Source organism: Natator depressus, chromosome 1, assembly GCF_965152275.1.
Source record: "Natator depressus isolate rNatDep1 chromosome 1, rNatDep2.hap1, whole genome shotgun sequence".
NCBI lineage: Eukaryota > Metazoa > Chordata > Testudines > Cheloniidae > Natator > Natator depressus.
In genome coordinates, this window is record NC_134234.1 from 302,334,968 (window position 1) to 302,356,803 (window position 21,836).

General features: G+C 43.4%; 1 protein-coding gene across 1 annotated transcript in view; it reads right to left on the reverse strand.

Annotated features, from left to right (window-relative positions):
* The window catches only part of CTTNBP2 (cortactin binding protein 2), a 184,566-nt gene that overhangs the window by 32,131 nt on the left and 130,599 nt on the right, over window positions 1-21,836 (reverse strand). The window contains 4 exon segments of the mRNA XM_074942298.1: window positions 3,580-3,767; window positions 4,062-4,214; window positions 11,598-11,697; window positions 11,778-11,864. Of these exon segments, the coding sequence (XP_074798399.1) occupies window positions 3,580-3,767; window positions 4,062-4,214; window positions 11,598-11,697; window positions 11,778-11,864 (528 nt within the window).

The window sequence follows — 21,836 nt, forward strand, 5'->3', positions numbered from 1 at the left end:
ATCCGTGCACTAAAGATCACTGCTATGTCAGGAGCCAAGCTGCCAAGGAGATGACCAGTGATCAGATCCCCAGAGACATCAGAAGTAGATGGGGAGCCTTTTAGAAGTAGATTCTGGCAGGCTACTGGTAGTCACAGGCCAGCTAAACTCTTCAGGTTTTGTTGCTTGCTGAAAAAGGGATTAGAACTCTTGGTTTCTAATATTGTTGAGGCTAAGAGTTCTGTGCTGAGTAGTACTGAGCTCCCTTGAAGCCAACTGATGAGGTAAAAGCTGTCTAAGAAAGGTCTTTCCCTTCCCTTCCCTCCAAAGGAGGAACTAAAGAGCAAGACACAGGTCCAGAGCAATGCCGTATGGCCTTTCTTTCCTTCACTCTCTGTACTATGGCCTCCTCCTGCTCCCCAAACAAGTTGTCTCCAGTGTAAAACCAGTCCTAGATCTTTCTTCAGGTATAATCTGGAAACCTGCAGCCAAGCCAACTAACAGGCATCCAATCCTAAAGGTTGTTTTATGAAAGAGAGTTTAACACTAACCACTATGTGGTTTAGGAACCTATGTCCCATTTTCAAAATTGATTGAGACACTTTGGACCAGATTTTTAAAGGTATTCAGGCACCTAAAGATGCAGACAGGTGCCTTTAAAAATCTGGCCTTTAGGAGCTTAAGTCACTCTTGAAAACGGGACTCTTGAAAATAGGACTTAAGAGCCTCTTAACATTTTACCCCTTGTCTTTACTCTCTGTGTAAATATAATCTTCATCATCAATGGCAGACATGAAGGGGAAAATACACTACTAAATTTTAATTCACAGACCAAAAAAATCACAAAAATTCACGTATTAAAATAAATTCTAAGAGTTCCGTTGCACTGTAAAAATAAACAATTCACACAGAAAAAAGTATATGAAAGGAATTAGCCTTTTGAAATAAGTAATTTGAGGAAATTCACAATGGATAGTGAAACTATTTAAGGCTTCTCAGTCAATTTTAAGCACAAGTGGATTTAGCAAGCATGGCATGCTACAAGCACCACTTTTAGCATCAGAATGATTTGTCTAATTTAAAAAGTTATATAAATATTGCCTCATCACAGCATCTCAGCACCTCATAATCATTAATAGATTTTATCTTCAAAACACCTCTCTGAGGGAGAGAGGCATTATTCTCATTTAACAGGTAAAGGGAAATCAGGCACACGGGTAAGACTGGTGATTTAACCAAGATCATTCAGAAAGCCTGTAGCTGAAACAGGAATTGAACAATAGGTCTTCTGAATTCCCTGTCTTTTCCAGGAATTGAACAACAGATCATCTTTTCTACTCTGATGGCAACCTGTTCTTCTTCAGGCTATCCAAGGTTATCTTCCTTTGCAGATGTTCTGACCAAGCTCCCATTCCAAACCCCCATATTTCTCAACTCTGCAATGGCTGCCATCTTGTTAGTATTATCTGTTACCAAATAGCTTTCAAAGAATTCCACAACTCTGCTCCTGCCTATCTCTGCCCTTATTCCCACCTGCTTCTTAATACTCAATTTTTTCTCCTCCTCTTGTGTCTTTTTCCTACTCATGTATATCTTACTCCATACTGCCTTTCAGCTCAGAACAAACTTCCAATTTATAGAATCATAGATTCTTAGGACTGGAAAATGACCTCAAGAGGTCATCAAGTCCAGTCCCCTGCACTCATGGCAGGACTAAGTATTATCTAGACCAGTGATTCTCAAACTCTAGCAACTCGAGGACCCGCATTTTGATTTAAAATTTTGGGGATTTCCCATGCCCCCCCCGCTCAGCCCCCACTCCATCCCTTCCCCCAAGGGCCCCACCCCTGCCCCACCTCTTCCCAACCCCCCCCACTCACACCATCCCCCCGCCTCCATCGCTCGCTGTCCCCCACCCTCACTCACTTTCACCAGACTGGGCAGGGGGTTGGGGTGCAGGAGGGGATGCCGGGTATGGGCTCTGGGAGGGAGAAGGGGTGAGGGGTGTGGGCTCTGGGAGGGAGTCTGGGTGCAGGAGGGGGCTCTGGGCTGGGGTAGGGGGTTGGGGTGCAGAAGGAAGTGCAAGGTGCAGGCTCTGTGAGGGAGTCTGGGTGCAGGAGAGGGCTGGGGCACAGGGTTGGCGGGCAGGAGGGGGTGAGGGGTGTGGGCTCCAGCTGGGAAGTGCTTACCTCAGGCGGCCACGGTTCCCGGACAACGGGAGTTGTGGAGTCGGTGCTCAGGGCGGGGGCAGTGTGCAGAGACCCCTGAGCCCTGATGTGCCAGCCGCTTCCGGGAGTGGCACAGAGCCAGGGCAGGTAGGGAGCCCTGCCTTAGCCCTGCTGCACTTTTAGAGCCTAAAATCTCCCTGTTTGGCTTCAGTAGCCTCCGGGAGATAGAGAGAGGGGGAGTAGTAGAGGGAGGACTTGATCAGCTGGGCCCACAGACCCCCTGGAGTACCGTCGGGGACCCCCAGGGGTCCGCAGACCCCAGTTTGAGAAACGCTGATCTAGACCATCCCTGACAAGTTTTTGTCTAACCTGCTCTTAAAAATCTCCAATGATGCAGATTCCACAACCCCCCTAGGCAATTTATTCCAGTGTTTAACAACCCTGACAGTTAGGAAGTTTTTCCTAATGTTCAATCTAAACAGCTCTTGTTGCAATTTAAGCCTATTGCTTCTTGTGCTATCCTCAGAGGTTAAGGAGAACAAGTATTCTCCCTCCTCCTTGTAACAACCTTTTATGCACTTGAAAACTGTTATGTCCTCTCTCAGTCTTCTCTTCTCCAGACTAAACAAACCCATTTTTTTCTATCTTCCCTCATAGGTCATGATTTCTAAACCTTTAATAATTTGTGTTGCTCTTCTCTGGACTTTCTCAAATTTGTCCACATCTTTCCTGAAATGTGGCGCCCAGAACTGGACACAATACTTCAGCTGAGGCCTAATTAGCATGGAGTAGAGCGGAAGAATTATTTTTGTGTGTCTTGCTTACAACACTCCTGCCAATACACCCCAGAATGATGTTAACTTTTTTTTTTCAATGTATGCTAAGCCCTTCCTTTTCTCCAAATTGCTTCTGAAAACCCTTTGTTCTGTTAAGCCTAGCAGAGATACACAGGACACTTAACTGTATCAGATCCACTTACATCTTTAGATTGTAGACTCTCTGGGACAAGACTTCTATTTTTGCTTCATATTCTATTACCATGTACAGTTACAGGATTATAAACACCTTCAAAGAGACCTTTTTCATGTAGATATTTGCAAACAAAAGGTAACTATCTTTACTACTGTCTGTGGCACCCCTATGTCTTTATGCCAATCAAGTGAGGTCATGCTAATTAACTAACAACTATATTTATACACATGGTACATTTATCCTTCAAACTGACTTTTGTTTGTTTTTAATGTTCTATATCATTGTTATTTTAGTGTAGTTTTTGGTGTGGAATAGTTATGATATTGTATGCTCACAAGTTTTTTAAATAAAAGGGTCACTTTTTCTGAACAATTCACTATGTGCCTGGCTATTCTTTCGGCAATAGCACTGCATACTTTCTTCTGAACAAAATACTGTAGCCAATTTCAGTGTTTCTTACCTTATTTATAACTTTCCTTCTTAAAAACCTTTGAAGCAAGCCATGGATTGGTTCCCCATCCCACCTTAGTTGAACCCAGCGGAAATGTTGCTGAACCAACAAGTCAGAGCCTTGGAGACGAGACTTTGCAATTGTCCCCATTAGAAAGCAGTTCTCATGAAAGTAATATGCGTCAGGCACACCATTTGCTAAAAATGAACCAAAAGACATTTTACTGCAATAATCAAAAGCTTTCCTACAATCTACGTAAGTGATTATTAAAAGCAAGCAGCATTATATATGTTTCTAATAAATGCAATTAAATTACAAATAGAAAATAACTAACATTTCTCACATACAGTTGAGAACAGATAGTTTGAAATTACATACAAAACCAACAAAACTATAGAATCTTAATCCTCAAAATAAACTCTCCACACATTATTATATTAAACCTGTATTATTATAAAAAATATTTCTCTACTCAACTTTGTTTTTAATACCTTTTTGAAAAGTGCAAGGATTCTCAGAACCACGATTCTCAAGAGGTGTCAGAAAGTCTCCCAGTAAATCAAATAATGAAGCTTTTTCCAGATTCTCTAAAATCACAATGGTTTTCTTGCTCACAGAAAGCTGTTTCACTGGGACCAGACAAGCTGTAACAAAAAGAACCCATTAATATCTACTTGTGCAAATTACTTTTTATTTACAAATATTACATTTAGCATTAGCATGCTGCTTGAGAAACTTTTTTTTATTTTTCCCTTTTAAAATTATGGGGAAAATAGTACAAATTGAATGGATTTTGCAACATTTAGTGTTCAAAAACGAAATGGAAATACCAAACAGCAGGGAAAAAAATTATACTATATAGTAAGAAAAGAATGGTTTTTGAAGTTATTATATAAAGAAAGAATCCTAAAATGAATACCATTTCATCTTCACATTTACTACTAACTTCAGTATCCTAATACAATGATCCCTGCTTCAGAGGTAGAGAAGAAAAGATGGCGAGCCAAGAAGATCTCTGGGAATGTGCTTGTTCCTACTCGTTCTGGTACACCGTAAAGCCTACACCAGTACACAAGGCAGTGATGTAATGGTCATTCCAGATTCATAAGACACTCTTTTTTCCCACATTGTGTTAGCTTGCCTTCCCTGAACTGATTCATGGGGACACTACCTGCTCTGCATTTTTATTTCCTCAAGACCCACCTCTTATGTGATGCCTATAGGAAACCAGCCAATTAATGATAGCTAGGTTGAGGCATAGTTGGGGATAGTTGCCTCTTTATCTATAATGTCAAAAAATTGCAAATGTATATAAAAATTGTATACATGTGATTATATTCCACCCTCCATCTTGCCTAATCTTGGTTTGCCATTTGTTTTCTTAGACCATAAACTCTTCAGGGCAGAGATGTGTGTGTCTCTCTCTCTACATGCATGGTACCTACCAGAATGGTACCATACTCTGACTAAGGCATCTGTGTGCCACTGCAATATAAATATAAAACAATAAAACAACAAATTGTCTAAGATTGAATTTCAGCTGCCATTGTGTTACCTACTGACCCAATGTTGTTAGACCATTTTGAGGTTTCTCAGAATGTTTAGTCTTTAAATAACTGTGTCAAGCACAATTTTGCTACTTCACTGTTTTTTTCTTTTTCTTTTCCGATCATGAGTAAATATATTAAAGTCAAATCAGTCCTAGTACAGTACTTGGAACTTTCTACTATTAACCTATTTCCATGTCGAAAATTAACCATTTATCCCTTAACTTTGTACTTCATTGCTTAAACAGCTGCTAATGCATGACACTAGGGATCATAGGCTCTAAAGGCATGTCTGTTCTTTACAGGCCCCTATTATGTGCCACATGGCTAGTCTTTTGGCTAGGCATTTTTAACTAGCTTCCACATTCCTAAACTGCCTTTCCTAAAGTTAGGATGATCCCTCCTATGAGCTAAGTTTCTTCTAAATTGCGCGGCCATGCAGCTACCTATTTAGTGCTGCACAGGCGCTCAGGGCTGAGGTGGGGAGAGGTGCCTCTTCCCAAGCCCTGGACCTGCCATGGCACCCCTCCCTCTTCCCCAGCTCCAACCCAGCCTAGCTCCGAACCTGCTATGGCCGGCGACAGGCGGCCTCCCCCCAGCCTAGACCCAAAGCTGCTGCAGCCAGGGGACATGCGCCTCTCCCCACCAGCCCAGGTGCTGCTGCGGGGAAAGAGCTGGAGGGGAACCCTCTCTCCCCACTGTAGCCCCAGGGAGCCCCACTGCACCCCAAACCCCTCATTTCCAGCCCCATTCTAGAGCCCACACCCCAAGTTGGTGCTCTCACCCCCTGCACCCCAACCCTGAACCCCACATCCCCAGCCCTACCCCAAAGTCTGCATCCCCAGCCAGAGTCCTCACTGCCCCCCACTCCCACCAACCCTCTGCCTGAGCCCCTCATCCCTGGCCCCACCTCAGAGCCCAAATCCCAACCCTCTACCCCAACCCTGAGTCCCCTTCCATACTCTGAACACCTCGGCCCCACCCCGCCACATGAATTTTGTTATGTGCACCAATATGGAGGTCACACATCACACGTGTCACACATCACCTCCATACTGATACACCTAACAAAATACATTCTGCACATGGGTGGGAAAAATTAGAGTGAACACTGAGCATGAGGATAGTGTATGTGACTTAACCTTAACATCAATCATAACTTGAAATTTTTCTCCTCTGATATATTCCATGTTTTCAAATGTACTTGTTTATCACCTTCACAACATTATCCACTTAAGATATTGCATTGATTCCACCTCTGTTCAAATCTGCATGGCTCAATCACTTCTCACTGCAACTGCTTTCTTTATAGCTTTTCTGAATCCTAGCTCTCCTAGGTTTTTATCCATAATCACATCATCCCCAACCTCAAACAATTCCACTGGCTCCCCAATAACATCAAGCTTCAGTTCAAAATTGTCCCCTTGTTTTAAAACTCCATAAACTCACTCCACCCAACACCACAGGTCAAGTCTCTCTCTAATCCCCAACCCACTTACTCCAGCCTCCTCTGCCTCTCCATGCAACCTGGTCATGGTTGGCACAAGTCTCATCTTTCTTTGCAGTTGCTGCACTGTGAGATAGCATTTCTGTATCTCCAATTCAGCATCACTTCTCTTTGTGTGTTAAACTCTACTGTATTATTTGTAGTGACTTTGTAAAATGCTTTTGAATACTATTTACATAGGTGTGGGAACTAAGGGTGCGGGGAGTGCTGCAGCACCCCCAGGTTTTATGTGGGACTCTGCTTCTTCCCTCCTCCCCCGCCACGCAGGGTCCTGGCTGCCGGCCCTGCTCTGGGGGCCCTGCTCCCGGGATCCTGGCTGCACGCCCTGCACCCTGGGGCTCTGCTCCTGGACCTGTGCCCGCCCCCAGCTGTGGCCCCAGCGTTGGCCCCCTTACCTCTGTCTAGGTCCCCCCTCCTGGGGACACAGCCCTGCTCCTGGCCCCAGCTCGGGGTGGGGCATAGACAGGTGTAAGGGGGCTGGCTTTCAGCACCCCACTTATAATGGTGTTCCACCGCGACTGATTATTTATATGAAAGACATTATATAAAAATATCCAATGTATTTTACTGCTTAATGTGAAACCAACTATGCCGCTGTACAACGATAAAAATGTATTTTCTATGAGGACAAAATTTACAAATTCTATCAATTTATTAAATTTACCTTTCTCACATCTATATTTTACCAGTTTTGATAAGAGCTATGATGCTGCTCAGAAATTATCTGACACTATGGCCATGGCAATTAAGGCACTGGTTCTTACCTTTATGTATCATTATTCACATGGGTTATTGGGAATAACTTCATACATAAGAGCATGATCCCATACTCAAATTCTGTACAAAAAGTGAAGAACTGCATTCATGACAAAATCTCAATTAGGTATGGGCATAAGAACATAGAACATAAGAACAGCCATACTGGGTCAGACCTAAGGTCCATCTAGCCCAGTATCCTGTCTGCCAACAGTGACCAATGCCAGGTGCCCTAGAGGGAATGAACAGAACAGGTAATCATCAAGTGATCCATCCCGTCACGTATTCCCAGCTTCTGGCAAACAGAGGCTAGGGACACCATCCCTGCCCATCCTGGCTAATAGCCATTGATGGACCTATCCTTCATAAATTTATCTAGCTCTTTTTTGAACCCTGTTATAGTCTTGGCCTTACAGCATCCTCTGGCAAGGAGTTCCACAGGTTGACTGCCTGTTGTGTGAAAAAATACTTCCGTTTGTTTGTTTTAAACCTGCTGCCTATTAATTTCATTTGGTGACTGCTAGCTCTTGTGTTATGAGGAGGAGTAAATAACACTTCCTTATTTACTTTCTGCACACCAGTCATGATTTTATAGACCTCTATCATATCCCCCCTTAGTCGTCCCTTTTCCAAGCTGAAAAGTCCCAGTCTTACACATCTCTGCTCATATGGCAGCTGTTCCATACCCCTAAATCATTTTTGTTGCCCTTTTCTGAACCTTTTCCAATTCCAATATACCTTTTTTGAGATGGGGCGACCACATCTGCATGCAGTATTCAAGATGTGGGTGTACCATGGATTTATATAGAGGCAATATATTTTCTGTCTTACTATCTATTCCTTTCTTAATGATTCCCAATATTCTGTTCGCTTTTTTGACTACCAGAGAATGAAGCACAAATGAAAAATCACAAAAAAACCTGTGTATTTTAAAACAAAGGCCCTGCTTAAGAATTCTGCTTATGCTTGTCTGTATGAGTTCTCAGAATTTCTCATCCCAATAAGAAAATCAAGAACCCATCCTCAGCTATTACTTGTTTTATTTTTTAAAGTGATAATGGGCCAGATTCCCAGCTTGGGTAAATCATCACAGCTCTGTCAATATAAATATAAAAAAGCCCATTAAAATGCATTATTATGCTAGCACTTAAATCAGAAAAAAAAAGGTACCCTGCCTGCCCGCCCTGCCCTCGCACCGCTCCGGGAAGCAGCCAGGACCTGAGGGAAATGGGAGCGGGGGCCACAGGGGTCTGTGTGTTGCCCTGGCCGCTCCTCCAGGTACCTCCCCCAAAGCTCCCATTGGGAACAGGAAACCGTGGCCAATGAGAGCTTCGGGGGAGGTAGCTGGAGGAGTGGACAGGGCAACACACAGACCCCTGTGCCCCCAGGTCCCGGCCGCTTCCCGGAGCGGCATGGGGGCAGGGCAGGGAGGGAGCCTGCCCTGTCCCTGGTGCGCGCCAGGCCGGAGCCACTCTAGGTAATCCTGGTGGGGCGGGGGGGCCGCGGGGAGTTGGCGGTCCGCAGAAAATAACCCCGCGGGTTGCATGCAGCCCGCGGGCCGCGTGTTTGAAACCCCTGAGCTAAACCCTGAGCATGTGGGCAAGACTCACCAGCCAGACACCCAGGAAAGAATTCTCTGTAGTAACTCAGATCCCACCCCATCTAACATCCCATCACAGGCCATTAGGCCTATTTACCATGAATATTTAAAGATCAATTAATTGCCAAAATTAGGCTATCCCGTCATATCATCCCTTCCATAAACTTATCAAGCTTAGTCTTGAAGCCAGATAGGTCTTTTGCCCCCACTGCTCCCCTTGGAAGGCTGTTCCAGAACTTCACTCCTCTGATGGTTACAAACCTTCATCTAATTTCAAGTCTAAACTTCCTGATGGCCGGTTTATATCCATTTGTTCTTGTGTCCACATTGGTACTGAGCTTAAATAATTCTTCTCCCTCCGTGATATTTACCCCTCTGATATATTTATAGAGAGCAAGTATATCTCCTCTCAGCCTGCTTTTGGTTAGGCTAAACAAGCCAAGCTCTTTGAGTCTCCTTTCATAAGACAGGTTTTCCATTCCTCAGATCATCCTAGTAGCCCTTCTGTGTACCTGTTCCAGTTTGAATTCATTTTTCTTAAACATGGGAGACCAGAACTGCACACAATATTCCAGATGAGGTCTCACCAGTGCCTTGTATAACGGTACTAACACCTCCTTATCTCTACTGGAAATACCTTGCCTGATGCATCCCAAGACCGCATTAGCTTTTTTCACGGCCATATCACATTGGCAGCTCATAGTCATCCTCTGATCAACCAATACTCCGAGTTCCTTCTCTTCCTCTGTTACTTCCAAGTGATGCGTCCCCAGTTTATAAGAAAAATTCTTGTTATTAATCAACACCTGCCTTCTCATCAAACTAGGAAGGCTATAGGATTCTATTCACAGAAATACGATGACCTGGGGAAAATAAAACACATTTAACTAGCCTAAATACTAAATGTATTCTCTCCTTTCTTTACCATTTCTTGATTCTCCCCCAATTTTTTTGTCTATTCCGTTTTCTTTTTCTCAGACTCTCTCTTTTTTACAAATAAAAACAAAACAAAACAAAACAACAAACCTTACAAGGCAGAGCAGAATCCCATTATGTGTCTGCGCTATCCCTCTTTTTCCCACATTCAGTTCCTCTTCTATGCTCTCCCCTCCTTAGTTTTTCTCCCGGTTTTTTTTTCTACCAAGTTTGGTGTTAGTCCATCCTGCCTTCCTTATCAGCTTTCGTTACTTAGTCATCTCTCTTTTTTATTCTTCTTTACTGGTCATCCCAAAATTATAGTTAGGGCATACTGACCAGAACAATTTCAAGAATTAGTATGCTGCTCAAAATATCTTTGTGGGATATTTCAATCCTTGTATAACTTTACTGTTGTTTTAAAAAGTGGTTCACATTACACTAACAACAGAAATTTAACTTTGTTCTGTAGCAATGAGACAAAATACACATGGGTTGATGCCTACAGTTAGGCACTTAAATCCACATTTAAAATATCTAAAGAACAAATCTGATTTTCAGAGGTGCTGAAAACCCATTGCTCTCACTGACATTTGAAACTTTTAGCCACAGTGAAGAGAAGTATTTATTAAGTACTGGACAGATTAAAGAAGATGCATGCAGTGAAAGCTCTCTTAAGGGGAAATAATGTTGTGTTAACATAACACTATTCTAGTATTCCAAATAAGAGATGTGCTTGTATGCTGTTAAATGTAATACCATGGAAAACTGGAGAATACGATTAGTTCAATATTTAACACACCACCTACCAATCAGAAAAATATAGTATTTGAGCAATAAATAATGAAGTATCACAACAATCTGGGTTTTCATAAAAGGCTATGTAGAACAAACAAACAACCCACTTATTTTAAAAGGACTAAAAGTGATCCTATAGAAATGGCTCACTACATTTATCCAGGTCTCCTGGAATTGGAGACATTCATTAATATGGACTCTCACACAGTCTGAAGCCTATTGTTTTAATAAACTGAAGCTGAGAAATAGCATTCTTCTTATGGCTGTTGTGAAAAATTCCAGTAGACCGTAAAAGTACAAATAAGTTCAAAACTTAAGAACTGGATAAGTAGAATAACTCTAGCTAATATTCCATTTAGGATAATCAGTATTTGTTTTTTCTTTAATCCAGTTTATTGGATCTCTCTCTCTATATATAATTTCCTTGTTTTTTCCAGAAAATAATACCTGCAATTCTATTTTTTCAACTTCTTTATAGAATTTTTAAAAACTATTTTTCATGCTTGTGAAAGATGCTGACAGCTCTGGAGAATAAAGTGCTGTATTCAGCCAGCAGGCATGATAAAGTAACAATGTTCTTCCATTTCTAATTCAACAGGTCTGAACCTTGGAAATCAAGTGAAATGTTCACTAACATAAGGAAACATGAAAGGGAATAGGAGAAAAAATATTAAGAATCCATTAACGTAAAAGGCATAAAGTTTACACAAAGCTCATTTTTGGACTGCCATTTTTAGCACTAGCTCACTTGAGACCCTTGTTTCCTTCTCCAGAATTTGTGAGATTTTCAGAACTCTATTAAAAATATGCTGTAGGCTATACAGCATGCTTTAATGTTTCTTGCGAAAGCATCTTTAGAAGTAGCCTTCTACTTATCAAAATAGATCTACTGAAATAATCTTACCGTTATTGATGAATAATTCTGCAAGCTGCTCCTTGGAGAAATCAGCATCCACTTCAACTTTAACTATTTCACAGGTGAATCCGGCAGCCACTTGCTTTTTCTGTGTTTAAAATTCACAGGTTTAGGGAAGCTTTACATGCTCTTTTCTAGAATTATTTATTTTGTATGCTTGTTTACTACCTTCATACAGAGCGCTATCTGATGTGCTATGTAGTCTTGCAAACTTCCTTCTGGACCGTGAAAGATGACATTATGGTATTGTTCAACCTACACATAAACAAAGTAAACTTTACATGAATATTCATAGACCTGGATATTTTTAATCAAAACAAAACAACCAAAAACCAAGGGGTTGGGTATGTTTGGAATTTTCCACTTCACAATCATGAAACTGATATGCCTTACAATACAGTGTTCTACATGTGCAGTATTGGTGTGTCACAGCTTTTAAAGAGCGATTTTTACATAGAAATGACATGGGATTGTTCTTAATTTATAAAGCTATGCAAAAACATTCTTTTGTCCCATCAATGGTTGAATATGACAAACCCAGACAATAGGGTTACAGTTAACAATCAAATTCAATGACAAAGTGGGCAGAACTCATAAGACAACCCCTCAAACCCAAATTATTCTATAAAACCCATCAACATTTAAATTTTTGCCAGATTTATTTTAAGTTGAGGCAAAAACTACTCTTCAAACTCCAAAAATATAATTTACACTAACAATATAGGAACCCAGTGTCATAATATATAGACCTGTTTGGCTAAGCTGATTTAATTTGACCTCTTGGGTTATAAAAAGCATGCTGAAGAGGCAAAGAGATACCTGTTCTACAAGTGTGAAATGTAAACCAATTATCCCACCATTCATATTTAAAGGTAGCTGCTTTAGGTTTACTACCTATTATCTAAATGCATCAGTCTCTCTTATTTAAAAACAAGAACTTTTTTTTCCCCATTATATAACCATCTTGCTACTTTTATATAACCATTGGCCGGGAACGGCAAACCGCGCCCACCAGGAGCTGCCAGTGGACTACCCTGATGGGCTGCGTGCTGAAGGTTGCCGCCCCCTGTTCCATACTATTATAATGCCCACATTTAAAAAAAAATATTTCCAGTTCTCTATGATGATTTTACTTCAACATGGTTTAATTTTTTTAACTGAATGACAAAGCTGCAGCTTTATCTCGAACTGAAACTCACAAATGCACTGTATAATGTTCTGGAGAACTAAAACCCATTTCAAATCAAAATTACTTGTGGGCCTTCACTTTGTAAAATGCTATTAAAGTAGTGCTCATGTTTAATTAACTGTCAAGGGAGCACAGTTAAACTACTGGGTAATTGTCAGACTGCTGCAAACATTGTTTACCTAATTTACCAGCAGAGGGCTCTGGAGGTAATTTTTTACTTGTGTTTTAATTAGGTTTAAACTGGCTCTATCACTATGAAAACAATGACCTCCAAAAGCTAATTTACCCAGATTTGCTTTCTCATCAGTTTTCATACACCAAATAACTTGTGTAATGAAAAATGATATTTTTTATACAAACAAGCTGCTGCTCAGTAAGGAATAGGATTTCTCTAATAATGGTTGATATGAACCAACTTATTTTAATTTTGTTTCCTCTTTAAAGCTGCTAATAATCACCTGTATATAACATTTCAATAAATAATTCATCAACCAATTGGTAGCTAGTACAAATTAATCTAATGACTTCATTTCCAGGCTTGCAATTTATTTTTTATGTGACAAAAAATAAGGGATTGAAGGAAAAATGTCCTTTTGAAAAGAGAAAATGTTATTTTAAGTGTTGTCTATACAATACACGCTGGAGTTTTAAAAAATATCTTTTAACTAAAATACTACTCCCTTGCATACCTTCCTCCTCCTTCCCCCCCACAAAGGCAAATCAGAACAGTCCTGTGAATCCTAAAAAGGTGCACAGAAATTATGAAGCACTAGTGGAAAAATGTCAACATATCAGACTGTCAGTTTTTCTGATGTCCAGAGAACAAGTTAGGGCCATTTTGAAAGAAATAATGAGTTACATAGTTTTTACTGAACCAAAGGACTGATGAATTCAGATGTAAGAGCTGACCGTGATCCTGTTACAGCAGGTCCGGTTAGTTGGGCAGGGGCCAGGGAAGGGCTGCTGACAGGTTCATGAATGTGCCAAACCAGTGATGGGGAGGCCACGCCAGGGTGATCATGCTAACCCGCGCCCTGTCTCTCTTGATCTTTGCCAGGACCTTGGTGATGAGTGGGATCGGAGGGAACATGTACATCAGGCCCCCAACCATGACAGGAGGAAAGCACTGGAGAGGGAGTCCTTGCCAAGAACAAAACAGATGATACTTTCTGTTTTGCCAGGTGTTGAACAGGTCCACTTGAGGAGTTCCCCACCTCTGGAAGACCATGTAGGCTACATCGCAGTGGAGCAACCACTCATGGCGAAAGGAAAAGGCCCTGCTGAGGTGATCCACTAGTGTGTTCTTGATGCCAGGGAGGTGACAAGCCTCCAGGTGGATCTCGTGGTTGACGCAAAAGTTCCAGAGCCAAAGTGCCTCCTGGCAGAGAGCCGATGAGCACGCTCCCCCTTGCCTGTTGATGCAGAACATCAAGGCTGTGTTGTCCGTCAGGACTCTCACCACCTTGCCCGACAGGTGAGCTAGGAAGACACCGCACGCCAATCAGACCTCTCCAAGTTCTTTGATGTTTATGTGGAGCACCATCTCCTCCGGGGACCACATACCCTGGGTTTGAAGCTCTCCAAGGTGCGCACCTCACCCAAGGTCCAGGGTGTCTGACACCAACTCGATGGAGTGAGGAGAGTTGTCCATGGATCTGGGGTTCACTTCCCTGGGGAATTACTTTGATTTCTACACATTTATGTGGTTCTTAAATGGTTAAGGAAAGGCCAAACAATTGGATGATTAACTAGATAACCTCCTGCTTCAGGCACCACTTGCATCTGTTCACCTTGTGCCTGCTGAATTAGTGTGCCTTTTCATTCAGGTCTCCCTTTATATGAGTTGCCCTGAGGGAGAGGAGAGAACTCTCCACTCACAGCATGATTTTCATTGCTTCAGCCTGTAGTGCTGGGCTTCTTGCTGCCCCCTTGGTTGTTCACATATGTGACTGGGATCATGTTGTCTGACAATCAGGATGTGGTTTTTCTCAAGGCTTTTTTGATGCTGATAATAAAGCCATGCTCCTGCAGGAGATTCAAGGTCGAGGATTGTAGCTCAGTGTGCTGGGGACAGAGCTCTGATTAAGATGTCGTCCGGGAAGGTGACATGAGTTTGCCTACAATTTCCACCACCATCTCTGTAAAGATCCAGAAGGGCCAATGACAAGCTGAATAGGAGTGTCCGATATTGAGACTGCTACCTGCCATTGCAAACCTTAGGAACCTGCAATGGCCCAGTCTGATTGGGATGTGGATATGTGCATCTGTCAGATCCAGTGAAGTCAGAAGATTCCCCTGGGGACAGGGATGACACTGTAGCAGTTAGAGTCTCTATCTGGAACTACGTTTCCTTCATCCACTTGTTGAGCCTTTTGAGATCTGGATTGGCTCAGACTCCTTCCATACACTTCTGAACGATAAAGAAGACGGAGTAGCACCTTGAGAATCTTTCTTCTGAGGGAATGCTCTCTATTACTCCCACATCTATTACCATAGCCCTGGTCTAAACTACAGGGTTATGTCAAATTTAGCCGCGATTTTATAATGAATGCGTCTATACAAGCAACCCCGTTCCGTCGACCTAAAGGGCTCTTAAAATGACTTCTGTACTCCTCCCCGATGAGGGGAGTAGTGCTAAAATCAACCTTGCTGGGTCGAATTTGGGGTAGTGAGGACGCAAATCGACGTTATTGGCCTCCGGGAGCTATCCCAGAGTGCTCCAATGTGACCACTCTGGACAGCACTTTCAACTCTGATGCACTAGTCAGGTACACAGGAAAAGCCCGGGAAACTTTTGAATTTCATTTCCTGTTTGGTCAGGGTGGCGCGCTCAGCAGCGCAGGTGACCATGCAGTCCCCCCAGAATCGCAAACGAGCTCCAGCATGGAGCGAACGGGAGACACTGGATCTGATTGCTGTATGGGGAGAAGAATCTGTGCAGGCAGAACTCCGATCAAAAAGAAGAAATGCAAATATATATGCCAAAATCGCACAGGGCGTGATGGACAGAGGCTACAACAGGGACAAACAGCAGTACCACGTGAAAGTCAAGTTGCTCAGGCAAGCTTACCAAAAGACAAAGGAGGCAAACGGTCGCTCTGGGTCAGCGCCCCATACATGCCACTTCTATGATCAGCTGCATGGCATTCTAGGTTGGGACCTTACTACTGCCCCATCATTGTCCGTGGACACCTGCCAGGGGAGAGTCTCGTGCAACACAGAGGAGGATTTTGTGGATGAGAGGAGGAGAATGTGCAGCAGGCAAGCGGTGAATCCATTCTCCCCGGCAGCCAGGACCTTTTCATCACCCTGGAACCAATACCCTCGCAAGGTGCGATCCCCGACTCTGAAGGTGGAGAAGGCACCTTTGGTGAGTGCACATTTGTAACTACAGTACAGAGTTTAAAAGCAATAGTGTTTAATGTTTGATTTGCCCTGAAGACTTGGGATTCATTCGCAGCCAGTACAGCTACTGGAAAAGTCTGTTAATGTGTTTGGGGATGGAGTGGGAATCCTCCAGCGACATCTCCATGAAGCTCTCCTGGAGGTCCTCTGAAAGCCTTTGCAGAAGGTTTCTGGGGAGGGCTGCCTTATTTCGTCCTCCACGGTAGGACACTTTACCACGCCAAGCCAGTAGCACGTAGTCTGGAATCATTGCAGCACAAAGCATGGCAGTGAATGGTCCTGGGTTTTGGTCGCATTCAAGCAACATTTGGTCTTTATCTTTCTGTGTTAGCCTCAGGACAGTGATATCATTCATGGTCACCTGGCTGAAAGGGGGAATTTTTGTAAGGGAACAGTAAAAGGACCCCATTCATGCTGGGCTGTTTGCGCTTGGCTAAAAGGGATCATCCCTGAGAATAGCCATGCAGTGGGGGGAGGGGTGAAGGGGTCATCCCAAATAGCCACGTGGAGGGGTGCGGGGAGCTGTGTGTTGCACATCCACCCGAAAACTGCAGCCCTTCCTTTTAAATGGCAAACCCGATCAGCATTGCTTGCTGTGGGAAAGGAGGACGCTGCAGTTTGAAAACATTCCCACATGGTTATGAAGGTGCTAGAAGCCAAACCTGCGTACCCTTTGGCTTACCATGGCTGCTTGGAAACCAAATTCTGTTGCCCAGCCATGTGTGATGTGTCATCATACCAGCAGGCGCTCAATGTAAAAGGCAAAATGCGACCTTGTACCTAAAGCACATGTGCTGTCTGCTATGAATTGCTTGATTCACTGTGAAGAGTCTCCCTTTTGTTCTCAGAAATGTATCATCTTAAATTTTTCTCTCCCTTTTTCTCTCCCTGTAGGTGCAAATGTTTCTATGCTCCCCCTATCATCTCCGTCCCTGAGGTTATCGCAGATTAGAAGGCAAAAAAACGCACTCGCAATGACATGTTTTCTGAGCTCATGCAGTCCTCCTGCACTGATAAGGCACAGCTGAATGCATGGGGGCATTCAGTGGCAGAGTCCGGGACAGCATTAAATGAGCACGATGAAAAGAGGCAGGATGCACTGCTGAGGCTAATGGGGGAGCAAACGGACATGCTCAGGTGTCTCGTAGAGCTGCAGGAAAGCCAACAAGAGCACAGACCGCCGCTGCATCCACTGTACAACCACCTGCCCTCCTCACCCAGACGCCCAAGAATGTGGGGGGAGGGCCCTCAGGGCACCCAGCCACTCCACTCCAGAGGATGGCAAGCAACAGAAGGCTGTCATTCAAACAGTTTTGATTTGCAGTGTGGCTACATTAAGCAATGTGCCCTTGTCTTCCCTCCTCCCCAACCCCACCTGGGCTACCTTATCAGCTATCTCCCTTTTTTTTAATTAATAAAGAAAGAATGCATGGTTTCAAAACAATAGTGACTTTATTTCCTTTGCCAGCTGTGATTGAAGGTGGGAGGGTGGTTGGCTTACAGGGAATTAAAATCAACAAAGGGGGCGGGTTTGCATCAAGGAGAAACACATACAACTGTCACACCGTAGCCTGTCATGAAACTTGTTTTCAAAGCCTCTCTGATGCGCAGTGTGCCTACCTGTGCTCTTCTAATTGCCCTGGTGTCTGGCTGATCAAAATTGGCAGCCAGGAGATTTGCCTCAACCTCCCACCCCACCATAAACATCTCCCCCTTACTCTCACAGATACAATGAAGCACACAGCAAGCAGTAATAACGATGGGAATATTGGTTGCGCTGAGGTTTAACCTAGTCAGCAAACAGAGCCAGCGAGCTTTTAAACGTCCAAAGGCACATTCTACCACCATTCTGCACTTGCTCAGCCTATAGTTGAACTGCTCCTTACTACTGTCCAGGATGCCTGGGCCATGAGCCATGGGAGCAAGGGGTAGGCTGGGTTGCTAAGGATAACTATTGGCATTTCAACATCCCCAACAGTAATTTTATGGTCTGGGAAGTAAGTCCTTCCTTGCAGCTGCTCAAACAGCCCGGATTTCCTAAAGATGCGAGCATCATGCACCTTTCCCGGCCATTCCACGTTGATGTCAGTGAAACGTCCCTTGTGAATCCACCACTGCTTGCAGCACCATTGAGAAGTACCCACTGCAGTCTATGTATTGGTTGGGAAGGTGGTCCGGACCCTAAATAGGGATATGCGTTCCATCTATCGCCCAACACAGTTAGGGAAACCCATTGCAGCAAAGCCATCCACTATGACCTGCACATTTCCCAGAGTCACTACCCTTGATAGCAGAACGTGATTGCATTGGCTACTTGAATCACAGCAGTCCCCACAGTAGATTTGCCCACTCCAAATTGATTCCCAACTGACCGGTATCAGTCAGGCGTTGCAAGCTTCCACAGAGCTATTGTCATTCACTTCTCAACTGTCAGGGCAGCTCTCATCTTGGTATTCCTGCGCTTCAGGGCGTGGGAAAGCAAATCACAGAGTTCCAGGAAAGTGGCCTTATGCATGCGAAAGTTTAGCAGCCACTGGGAATCGTCCCATACCTGCAAGACTATGCAGTCCCACCAGTCTGTCCTTGTTTGCCGGGCCCAGAATCAGCATTCCACTGTATCAACCAGCCCCATTGCCACCATGATGTCCCAATTGCCACATCCCAGGCTTTCAGGAACATGTGTCCATGTCCTCCTCACAATCGTCCTTGTGCTGCCGTCTTTTAGCCAGGTTCTGCACATACTGCAGTATAATGCGCGAGGTATTTACAATGATTGCAACAGCAGCGGTGAGGTGAGCGGGCTCCATGCTATGGCATCTGCACGGGTAACCCGGGAAAAAAGGCACAAAATGATTGTCTGGACTTGCTTTCACGGAGGGAGGAAGGGAGGGGAGATTGTCAACATGTACCCAAAACCACCCACGACAATGTTTTTGCCCCATCAGGCACTGGGAGCTTAACCCAGAATTCCAGTGGGCAGTGGAGACTGCGGGAACTGTGGGATAGCTTCCCACAGTGCACCGCTCTGTGAGTTGATGCTAGCCATGGTAGTGAGGACACACTCCGCTGACTGAATGTGCTTAGTGGGGACACACACAATTGACTGTATAAAATCGATTTCTAAAAATTGACTTCTATAAAATCGACCTAATTTCATAGTGTAGACATACCCCATTACTCCCATATCTAGGAGGTGAGAAATCTCATTCTGAATTAGAGTTTTACAGGGTTGTTCAAGATGGGGGTGTGATGCTGTCTAACAGATTCCCAGCTCAGGCTAGAGCAATAGGGCAATTCACTTGTGTGTGAATATCAAAGAAATGCTAAAAGGTCTTAGTGTGTTCAAGCCAATTCACTTGTTAGAATAGATCAAAAGATGTCGATTGTACTGTTTTCACCTATCTGTATTCTGTTTTCTGCTATCACATTACATGTAATTACATTATCTACGCCCTTCAATTAGATAATCCTACATCAAAGGTGTATTAGTATTAGGAGGAAAATTTACTTAATGTGTAAAACTTCATGAAAACTAATGAAGGATTGTTTCTGACTATCACATTGTATTTACATTACATTTACCCATTACATGAGATTGGAGCCTGGAAAACGTAAAAGATTGCTAACTTTAAAGCATGGATTATTATGTTCGACACTGAAAGCTCACAAGCTCAGTTTGCATTTAGTCAATAAAGGAAGAGCCCCACTGTGAATGAAAACACTGGCCTAATTGCCTTCCATGGAAGATGCTATACTAATGAATTCAGGGATCGATCCTGTATTTCTGAGCTGCCATGGACACGTACAGAGAGCATTCTAGATACAAAGACAGAAATCCACATAGTCATTTTGGGCAACCCTGGGAGACTTATGGGAAACTAGCAGATTGCTACATCTTTGCTATCAGTTTGGATTTACAAATTTGGACTCATCTGTTAATGTACTTTACCTGCTTTAACCTCTTAATAACTCATTTATTTTTCTTAGCTAATAAACCTTTAGTTAGTTTACTAGAGAAATTTGCTTCTCAGCATTGTTTTTGGTGTGCGATTCAAAGTATGCATTAACTTGGAGTAAGTGACCGACCCCTTGGGGTTGGGAGTAACCTAATGAGAGGTGATTTTTTGGTTTTAATAACCTTTCAATACAAAGCCTAGTTTGTATGGGAGGCAAAGAGGGGCCTGAGCAAGCATAACGGGACTGTCTGTGGCTCCACTGTAAGACTAATATAGTAATCCAGGAGTGCACATTTGTTACTGGCTTGGTAAAATCTCATTATAGAATATATCACCAACTTGGGATGTCTGCCCTATTTTCTGACAGTCTGACCTCAGATTGACACTCTCAGTGGTGAGCCTACTAGACAGCGTGATGGGGGACTGGATGAAAAATGGACAGGGTGGAGCCCATAACTCAAGCGAGTATCCCTGACCCACTAGTCTGCGGTTGAAGCAACTCATTCCTCCAGGAAATGGGAAATCCTGCTCCCAATCTTCAGCTTCAAGGGGAGACCTATGAAGTCTCTGTCACAAATGGATGGAGGCTTTGGGAGAGGAGGGTTTCCTTGGGGCTTTCCTCCCAAGCATTGGTTCCATGGCATTCTTCTGGAGAATCTGCTGTCTCTTCACTTGTATTCTGCAAGGCCAAAGGCCAAAAAGAACACCTTTGAAGGCCAGTCCGCATTCTCTTTTAAAGGCATGGTGTAATGTTGGAAGGAACTGTTCAGATTTTGTGGCATTGTCTACCACTAACTTGTATAGCTTCTTTCTATACAGGGCTCCTGTGAATTTGGCAGAGCACAGCACCCACTTTGAGTGGCTATCCATCTTCCAGAGCCGTAGGTGGCATCTGTTCACTGAGCTGGAGTCCATGTGTTTGCCTCAGAATCTAATTGAGGTGTCAGCAATGAATGTTGTTTCCAAGGTAACTTTTTTTAAAATAGAACCAAAGTCAGAGGGCTCTCTACCTTCGAGAGCTCTGAGTTTTCCACCCAGTAGAGAGATGCCCTCCAAAAACAAACAAACAGAAAAAGCTACTAGTGACGCACTGAGGGAGCTCAGGAGGCCTCACAGTCTTTTTTTGACAGTGGCATCCATTTTTCTATCTGGGAAGTCCTTAGGTTAGAACTTCCCTTTGAGGGGATAACCATATCTTTAGCCAGGGACACTATGGCAGCGTCAACTTTTGGTATCTCAGTAATTGGGATTTTTGGTTCCTGGATCCTGCAGAACCTAAGATAATTTCTGTTAATGTGCTTGCTCATGCCTGTCTTATCCCAATCATTTCTGATTACTTCCTTGCAGTGTAGGGGAATTGTGGCCTCAGGGGAGGATTTCAAGGGGAGATATTTGCTCAGAGGCTTACTATCAGAATTTTGATGACGATGAAGATGATAATGAGGAAGACAATGACTGTCCCTCAGCAGGAGACGAGAGAGATGCCAGCCACAGGGATAAACACTTTGCACTCTCTCTGTGAGGATGCACACCATACAATGTTATGAAAATATGCTAAGGTGTGTTAATATGTAAATTGGAATATGCTTCATGCAAAAGCTCTCTTGTAAGGTATCATTACAAAGCTTATAATCTACTGAGTGTGTTTGTCCTATTTATATAAATGTATCATTATTG